The 10,403-nt window shown below is 31.9% G+C and overlaps 1 protein-coding gene across 1 annotated transcript in view; it reads left to right on the forward strand.

Annotated features, from left to right (window-relative positions):
• Nucleotides 1-152: 152 nt before the first annotated feature.
• Nucleotides 153-10,403, forward strand: part of LOC106790273 (DEAD-box ATP-dependent RNA helicase 20-like) — a 21,752-nt gene continuing 11,501 nt past the window's right edge. Inside the window, exons 1-2 of the mRNA XM_014755047.1 lie at nucleotides 153-237; nucleotides 394-515. Coding sequence (XP_014610533.1) covers nucleotides 484-515 — 32 coding nt within the window. The 5' untranslated portion in view covers nucleotides 153-237; nucleotides 394-483. The remainder of the gene's footprint in view (nucleotides 238-393; nucleotides 516-10,403) is intronic.

Raw genomic sequence — 10,403 nt, forward strand, 5'->3', positions numbered from 1 at the left:
AATGCGCATGTCAGATATAGCTTTCCTAGGGTTACCACTCATCGATCGATCTGTTTTCTCGTCCGCTCATTGGCTAACCAATTTAAAATGGTAGACTCACTGTAAACCAACCAATCAAAATTGCGTAAATGCGTAGTAGCAGTTGTGACGTGCGTTGATCGGAAATGTTCTTTGATAGTAGTTTCCGTCTTCCAAGTTCTGTCAGCCATTGTTCATCTGCTTGCCGGGTTGGAAAAGGTACGTACCGGATTTAAAATTATCTTATTAGGAAAAATATCTAATTTTTCCTTTCTTTATCTCTATCATTATTTTCCTTAAATAATTATTTATTAATTATCTTTATAAATTATTACTAAAATCTAGTTATAAGGTAATTTTTTCTCGATTTTATAGAACTTCTAACAAGAGTTGACATCGATTTAATAGTCGAAAGGATAATTGTACGTTGCATATAGAAAACCGTTGCTTTCTAGAAGATTAGAAATGTATACCACAGGCTATAGCAATCAAACAAGGTAAATTATATAAATATTATTTTTCTTAATAATCGTAAAATTGACAAAATTTGTACATTGATTTGTTAATTACTTAAAATGTGTTTGCGACGACAGTCGAAGATGGTTTTTTTTTTTTTTTTTATATCCAACGTTGTCTCTCTGTCAGCCATTTTGTTTGACGTAGTTACTAGTGACGATTCTTTTAACAGTCTATGCTTTTTGCTGAAGAAGAATTATTATCATTTTTGGATGAACTATACAATGAAAAATAAACATTTATTCTAATTTACAGCTTATACTTTTTGCTCAAGAATAAACTATTATTGTTCTTGGTTTCATTATGAAACAATAAAATAGTTTAGTTTACAGCTTATATTTTCTGCTCGAGAATAAATTATTATCATTTTCTCCGATGAGCTATATAATGAAAAATAATATTTAAAGAAAATATTTTAATTTACAACCTGTTGGTTCAGTAAATAGAATTACTTTAAACATAATAATTTTTTACAGACTTTAGGAATATATCTTCCGAGCTTATATCTTACTACTCAGTAACATATTGCTTTCTACACTTCTACTATATAAAAAAAAATTGATATCCTCATTTTTCTTTCTTCTTTTCTTCTGTTGCCTCCATCTTTCTTTTCTCTTCTATTCTACTAAGAATTTTGTTTTGTATCCTTTTTTTCTTCCTAATCTTTTTTACATTTTTTCCAACTTATTCATTTTTTTTTTTACATATAATTTTCTATATTTTTCTCCTCTCTCTTTTGTTAAATCATTGTACTATTTTATTTTTTATTTCTTCCGATTTCTCTCTTTGCTTCTTAATTTTTTTTATCTTAGCTATTACTAAGCTTCTTCTTCTCTTTCACTCTCACGTGTGTTTCCAACACCTTTACGTTTAAGTACAAATTTTCTTTTATAAATTCTTTTGCTTTCTTCTTAACTTTCTTTTCCTTCCACTTCATTCTTCTTATTACTATATTATTCTTTTTTTTTTTTCTTCTTTTCCTTGCCCTTTTAGTCTTTCTTCTAATTCTTAAATTCTTTTTAGCATATTCTATTGAAACTCTATGATTATTCTCATAAATTGTTCTCGCATCTATGCCCTTTTTTTTCCCCTTCTATTCACTTCCTACATTTCTCTTTATTTACTTTACTTTTACTTTTTTCTTTACTTATTCGGAAGAGAACAAAAAATTCATTTTATATGCTCTATATATATCTCTACAACTTCCAGAATATCAATACAAAATCTTGAGTACAAAGGAAATACGGTGCTGAAGTTGCAGAGAAAAATGTGAAAATAATCAAAATTTGGTTGGATGAAAGTATAAGATATCAAGTTTAATATTCATTCTCACTATTTGTGTTAATAGATATTGGATTAGTAAAAAACGCATAAGTGATTCAGAAGTGATATCAGTATAACGAACAAAAAGAAGCTGTTGTGCAGTATATAATAATGTGTTAAATAAATTAGTCCAGTAAGAAAAATCCAGAAAGAAATGGAAGATTTCGTGCCGTAACTGAACAAGAGAAACTTGCAATTGTATGAGTTGCATCAAATTTTAAATGAGTAACGCGAGATAAATTATTGAAGAAAGTGGCGTGCATACGAATTTAAGAAACGTGCTTCATATTTTACTAAAAAAGCCAAGAAAATTGAAGCAAACGGTCCTGTGTAACTGCAGCTCATAAAAAAGCACGTTTGAAGTTTAGTAGTGAGCACGTTCGTAGGAGAAACAAAAGTGAAAAGAATTAACACATTGGGGACCCGGCAACTTTTCTGAAAATTTACCTCATGTGGCTGGCTATTGTTTTGAAAGCGGATGTGGAAGTAAAACAATATAAATAAATTTTAATAAATTTTATTTATTATTCACAACTCTTAATATTTCTTAAAGAGAAAAGAATATATATATTCTTTTTTTTTTTTTTTTTCATAACACGAGTTAACTCGTGACCGGTCCCAAATGTGTTTATATCGGCGATGAACAAAAGTTTAATTTAGATAGCTTTCAAAATTTCGCTTTGTTTATATTCTAGAAAGTTCAATTATTTACCGACTGGCGCTCAATACCTTAAGTCGTAGTGTCTTTGTTTATCAATCGGTTCTCGGTTGGTATAGGTTGATGAGGATTCGATCCTACATCTGTATATTATATCTTCTTTTTTTTTTTTTTTAACACTTTACTGACCGATCGCCTATTAATCGGCTTTTTTTACCAACGCTTACCGAACAATCGCTTTTGTTGCATTGTTGTTATCAACATTTTATTAAATTTAATTATGCTATCCTGTAATAACAGAAAGCGGAAAATTTTCTCTGAGCATATAAAACTCACAGATACTCCCGTGCGTTAGTGTAGGCCGAAAAACAGCGGTCGTTTCAGAGTATCTGTGGCTGAGCAGCCGGTCTGTAAAGTGTTAAGTAATTTTTAAAAAGTCAACAATTTACAAATATTATTAATTTAAATATAAAGCAAATTTTTCTTATATATGTATATATAAAATAATTGTTAATTCATATGGTACTCGAATTACAAATAAAATTTAATTTTTATACAATTCAATAATTTTATGTACACACACACACAACTTTAATAATAATAAATAATAATTATAATTACTCTTATCGTTAAAAAAAGTAATTAAAATTTATGAATAAAAAAAAATTTGCATGAAATTTTTTAATAATAAGAATAATTATGATTATTATTTATTACTATTAAAGTTGTGTGTGTGTGTATATGAAATTATTGTATTGTTTAAAAATTAAATTTTAATCATAATTAAAGTATTATATTGATTAACAGTTTATAGATAACAAAATAATTATTTGCATTTAGTTTGATAATATTTGAAAAAAATGTTGATTTATTTTTAAATTATTTAAATAAAAAAGAAGAAAGCAAACCTAGACCATCCATTCGGTATAGAACACATTTCTGGAACGAATTATGTACAAAAATCAAAATTCTACTATAATCTCTTTTGATAGTAAAAATCTACCAATAGGAATCGTGAAAATGAATAATAAACTCAACGTCTTATATGTACTTTTATCCAACTAAATTTTGACTATTTTCATATTTTCTCTGTAACTTGAGCATTGAATTTCCTTTGAATTCAAGATATTGTTTCTCCCTCAGTCCTATATTCCCTATAACATATATATGGGGTATACCATACCAACTCAACTCTGGTAATCGATTTTCACAGTCTTCTTTTGATGCCAATTTCTTATCACTAAGGAAGTTTTGCAATGCAAGGAAAACATGATAATCGCTTGGTGCCAGATCCCGGACTACCAGGTGTAGAAGTATGAGACCGAAATTTTTTTTGTAAAAATTACAAGTCTGTTGTTTGAAAATGATAAAAAATATTTTATTCAAAATAATCTCATTGCTATTTATGCATGTAAAGAAAAATATATTCTCTTTAAACTTGGCGCGCCTCTATGACGGTATTTAAGACCAAGAGAACGTGATAACGTATTTAATTTATAAAAGTTCGTTATAGAAAGTATATTATCAATTGCTATTAACCGTACGGGTGGTTAAAGTAGTGTAGTGAAAGAGAAACACTAGGTTTACGATCATTTCTTATATACCTATCTCTACGAACACGCGTCAATTTGATGCATGAACGAATACATATACTTAGAGAAAAACAACCACTTAGAAAGCAATATAATTAAACACTAGAAATACAAAAATGAAAGTATGGGATATATATTTATGAAAAATTGTTATTATTCAATAATAATTAAGTACCGTTACTTCAATATTCTACATTCATTCCGCGCATCTTTTACACAAATATTCAATTTTGTTTGTGCACTTTCCACAAACAATCTTCTCGTATTTTTTACAGGTGTTAATGCTCCTGTTTCTTTTACAAAATCCAATTTGGCAAGTCTTGCGTTCTTGCGAAGTACTAGGTGACGTTTTGTTATAATCTATGTTCTTGTAAATTTTCTTTTCATCTTCTGCAAGTTCTTTGGCCAACTGAAATAGAAATTCCTTTCTGGATAATTTTGATTCAGTACATTCTTTGTATAAGATCCATGCGTTTATTGCCGCTAAATCTAAAATGTTGAATCACTAAGATGCTGCTTTGGTGGTATATTTGTGCGCCATTTGGTCTATTACATCGACTCCAAACTTTGTCTCATTGTAATATGTTATTATTTTCGAAGTATATTTTTTATTGTCTTTTAGTTTTATAAACGTATGTTTAGTACTTAATAACAGTACCTTTAGATATAGCTTACTTTTATATATAATTTTACTTATAATGTTTTGATGAATACAACTTCATTTTATCTTTTTTGATTTTTGCTTGCATTGGAAGTTCTCTCTTGTTGACTCGAATAGTTCCAACTTAACTGGTTCTTTTTGCAACTAATTTTTCGGCTAGAGGAATACTAGTGAAAAAATTATCCACTGTTATATTTCTTCCTTGATGAAGATATGGTTCGACTAACTTTAAAACGACAAATTCGCACGAAGGTGTTAAAGGTCGCTATTCATCCTTCCCTAACTAAGGGAACCCATTTAGAAGATATTTAGATTGAACATCTACTGCCAACCAAAACTTTATGGCAAATTTTTGCGGCTCGTTTGGCATATATTGGGGGAATTTGTAACGGACTTTATTAGGAAATAGTTGTTCGTCTATTGAAATATTTTCGTAAGGTTTATAACAGCATTGGCTATTGTGTATAAATTGATTCCATATTTCGGATATTATTGCAAATTTGTCGGTGCGTAAACGTTTAGATCGGTCTGTTTTTTTATCAAATCGAATTTTGCTAAAAAATTAGATGATTTTTGGCCCGCCAAAATTACATTTTTTTATAAAATCAAAAAACTGGAGGGTTATTGTAAAGAAAAACATATATAAAATAAGTAGTAAAAAAATCAAAGCGATTGGATGATTTGTCTTCGAGTTACAACTGCAGCCAATTTGAAATTTGAGACCAGTCGTGAGCTGCATCCGTTCACTGTGCTACAAATTAGCTAAATTTTTACATCAGAAATTAACCTCAGCGATGACAAACAAATTTGTTTTTTCGGTTAAGAATTCTTTCGAGTTTGCAGAATTCATACAAAAAATAACACTACCAGAAGAATACAGATTAGTGTCATTAGATGTAATCTCTTTGTTCACTAACATCCCGAAAAAACTGGTAATTAAAACGATAAATGAAGACTGGGATGAACTCTCAAACTCTATAACGATCCCAAAAAACATCTTGCTGGAAATAATACAATTTTGTTTTGAATCAAGTTACTTCCAATTCAACGGATCATTTTACCCCAACAACTCAATGGTTCTAGCATGGGAAATCCAGCAAGTCCAGTATTAGCAAACTTGTTAAGCTCAGAGAGATGTATAAATTATAACTCGAACCATCCTATAAGTCAAAAAATTGGGACCATAAAACACTACTATTTAGAGTAGTTTACTTTACTACTTAGAGCTTTTTTTTTTTTTACTATTTAGAGCTTTAACATTAAATAGTAAACAGTTCCATATAGAAAATAGGAGAATAATCGAGACTTTTCTAAAAAATAACATAAATAAAAAAATAATGTGAAATATCTAAATCAACAAAATAAAAAATGCATTGAGTTTCCGTACATTAAACCATTAAAAAATAAGATAAGTAAATGTTTTAAAAACACGAATATTAAATTGGTTTTTTTATAATTTAGTAAAAATAAATTCTATTTACACAAAATTAAAAAATAAGGTGGATAAATTTGACCAGCCGAACTTAGTATATAAAATACCATGTGAATGTGATAAGTGTTATGTAGGACAACCGAAACAAAAATTTAAAAAAGATTAGATCAACATAGAAATGATTGTAAACCTATTAATGTTAATAAAACTAATACCACCGCGTTAGCTGAGCATCATTTCAAAACAGGACACAATTTTAAATTCGATGCAGCAACGATTTTAGATTTAGAAGAAAATTGGCATAAAAGACACATTAGTGAAATATATCGTATAACGAACAATAACACCGTTAATTTTTGAATAGACACAAATAATTTAAACAACTTCTATAACGGAATTTTTATATTTAATTATAATAAATAGAGCACCGTAATAGAGGAGGGCATCTTAACAGTGAAGATTTAGACTAATGAACACTAGTCTAGATTGAAGCAATTTTGTTGAGTGTTCAAATTTAACGGAGGTAAGACTTAACGAAGTGTAAATGTATTGTGTTTTGAATATTATAAATAAAAAGAAAAATGTATGTCTGCTTAAAGAAAAAAGACGCTGAACTTTAGAGATAAAGGTAACATGTAATATTTTATAATGTTTGAGTCTCATGTATTTCGTAATTTTCATGAAAAAAATTGAGCCGCTGGATTGACTGGACCACAGGACTCGAACCACGGATCTTTTTTTTCCGGGCGACTGCTTTTTATCCATTGAGCTATCCAGGACTCACCGTCCAATTCCTTTACGAATGCTTATTTAACACGTTGAGCGCCACGTGACACTGGACTTTCCGTTCAGGCCGCGTCAGCCATCGGTGACTGACATTGGACTTTCCGTTCAGGCCGCGTCAACCATCGATGGCTGACAGCGTGTAACATGAGAACTCTAAAAAAAAAAAAAAGCGGCGCGCGTGGCCTGAACGGGATTGCTTTAGAAAAACGCGTGGCGCTCAACGTGTTAAGGGATTGCATGTGTCTATGATTTTCTAAAAATCAATTTTTTTTTTTTTTATCTTATTAAATTGTACAACTTGTCTAAAATAGTGTTTAAAATTTTTAAGTCGATAGGAGGAGTAATAGTTTAAGAGATAGAACCTTGGGAAGTTCTATTCTTAAATGGTTCTTTTATCGTCACTCTAAACTTTAAACGCGTTTTTCTCCAAACTCTATTTTTGAAGACAATTGTCAAGAGACGATAGTAGACGAAAAACTAAGCAAACCAAAGGGGAAAATATTCGCGTGTTTCATAGATCTCAAGGAAGCATTCGATCGAGATGATAGAGGAGTTCTAAAGGAAAGGATAATGGAGATGGGGGTGGATGTAAAGTTAAGGAATAGGATTATGGGTATTTATAAGGAAACAAGAAATATAATTAAAGTGGGAGATGTAGAAACAGAGGAGTTTTGGACAGAAAAAGAAGTGAGGCAAGGATGTCCTTTGAGCCCAACCCTATTCAACATATATCTGGCGGACCTGGAGGAAGAGATGTAAAAAGGGCAAATGCAGAATCGGGAACGAGAAAGTATGGAGTATAGCTTACGCAGATGATATTGTGTTAATAGCGGATAGAGAAGAGGAGTTGAGGGGAATGTTGAGGTTTAAAAAGTACCTGAAATCTAAGAAAATGACATTAAGTGAAGAAGAAACAAAAATTTTGGTATTTGAAAAGAGAAGAGGAGAAGTGAGAAGATGGAAATGGGGAGACAAAGAGTTAGAGAAAGTAGATGAGATAAGATATCTAAAGTATATATTACAGAAGAATGGAAAAAATGACAGGCACATGAAGGAGAGGAAGAGAAAAGCCAGTAGTGGCAATGAAAAATGCGTGGAGTATAGGGGAAAGAATATTTAAGAAAAGTTACGAGAGAAGAAGGAAATTATTCACAGCGCTAGTGGAATGTGTAGCTTTGTTGTTTGGAGCGGAGATATGGGGATGGGAGGAAGATGAGAAGATGGAAGATGGTTTTAGGATTAGATAGTAACACGCCAAATTATATAGTTGAGGAAGAATGCACACAAATATGAAAGGATGAGAATAAAAAGGTTAAGAAGAGCGTTAAAATTTGAAGAGAAAATTAGGGATTCAAATATAAAACTGGTGAAGGAATGTATAAAAAGAAGAGATAGAGACAGAGAAAGAGAGAAAATAAGGAAGGAATCTATAAAGAGAATAGAAGTATTACGGTGGGAGAAAGTAGGGGAGACTAGGTATATGAGAGGCATGCTTTTTAAAGAAGAGGTGAGAGAGAAGATACTGTTGAGCAAGGAAAGGAAAGATAGAGAAAGGAGAATTGAAAAGATAGAGAACTGAAGGTACAATGCAATATACAAGAAGATTAAGGCAGAGGAGGAGCCCGGAGTATCTGAAAAAGGATATGTCAGCTAGAGATAAGAAAATAATAGCGAGGTTCAGGTATGGAAATGAGTACAAAAGCAGGGAGTATTGGAAAGAGGAAGAGGATAAAAAATGTAGAGTATGCAAAGTTGGAGAGGAGGACCACCTTGTACATGTACTGAAGGAGTGTGAAGAAACGAGGAATGGAGAAAGAATGGAAAATATCTTAAGGCAGGATGCAAAAGGGATAGAAGTATTAACCCTTTCGCTACGGAGCGGATCTCCGACGCAGTATTCCCGCAGTACGGCGTGCTCCACCGAAACAGTGCACGGTTCACGCAACCAATCGCAGCGGTCGTCTCAACGCCTTATTGTAACCTGCGTTCTTGGCTGGTGCTTTCGACGAAAAAACTTGATTCAAAACAGAGTAAATAACAAATAATGCAAAACGAAAGACTCGCGCGGCATGTCCAGAGTGAGATACTCTGTGCATAGCTACCGCAGGCGCTTATCATATATACAATTACGCGACATCTTTAGCGGGAGCGACTATAGTCGCTCGTAGTATCTCAGCRGCATCACATGGAGAGCGACTATAGTCGCCCGTAGTAGCGAAAGGGTTAAAGAAAAAGAAATCCATTATTTTTTTGCTAAATGGCAGCAGTGACGTATATCTCTTATATATATCATAATAACCCAAGACTAACGATCAGGAAGGTTTTGCTGTGTATTTGGTCTATCCACCTTATAGTCTTGACATAGTACCTAAGCGATTACCATCTTTTTACTTCTTCAGTGATACGAAATTGGAATCAAGAGAAGATTGTGAAAATCGTTTAGTCGAGTTTTTCGCTAACAGGGAACCGGGACTTCTATGAGAGAGGCATTATTATAAAACAAATCGGTGCATATTTGACCCAAAATAAAATAATGGATTTCTTTTTCTTTAACCCTTTCGCTACGGAGCGGATCTCCGCCGCGGTACTCCCGCAGTACGGTGCGCTACACCGAAACAGTGCACGGTGCACGCAACCTATCGCCAATATCATATATATGATCAATATATGATCGCCGATCTTCGTATTCAGACGTGCTGGATATGATTTGCCAAAATCTTTTACAATTTTGGGTGCGTATTTCCCGTATCAATATCCCTTTTAATATGTTTTCGGAAGAAAACTTAAATTTATTATATTTCTGCAGTAAGCACTAACGTAATTCGCACAGACCATTTAAGTCGGTGTCGTAATATACTGATGATCGAGGCATTTGGTTTATTATTGAAGCCTGTAAAAAACAAATAATGCAAAACGAAAGACTCGCGCGGCATGTCCAGAGGGAGATACTCTGTGCATAGCAACCGTAAGCGTCTATCATAAATACAATTACGCGACATCTTTAGCGAGGGCGACTATAGTCGCTCGTAGTATTTCAGTGGCATCACATGGAGAGCGACTATAGTCGCTCGTAGTAGCGAAAGGGTTAATCTAATGTATTGTGTATAAATATCTTTTATAAATATTATTTTAAAATTATAATTTAAATTATTTACAAAAAATTATATTTTAATATTATTACTAAGTTTACTCTTAGGGAGGTTGTTTTTTGGACGGGTTTAATTAAGATGAACACTATATTTATCCGTTGAACGTTTCGTCTCTATTTGAGACTTCCTCAGCAATTTGATAGTTATGTTCATAAGTCAATATAACATCATTTTTATTACAGTCATAAGTTTTCACTATCTTATATATAGAGTCAATTTTTAAAAAACGTTATTCTACTATAACTTTTCGAACACTACTGGTTACCTC

The sequence above is a fragment of the Polistes canadensis genome, unplaced genomic scaffold, assembly GCF_001313835.1.
Source record: "Polistes canadensis isolate GaletaPanama2010 unplaced genomic scaffold, ASM131383v1 scaffold_228, whole genome shotgun sequence".
Classification (NCBI taxonomy): Eukaryota; Metazoa; Arthropoda; class Insecta; order Hymenoptera; family Vespidae; genus Polistes; species Polistes canadensis.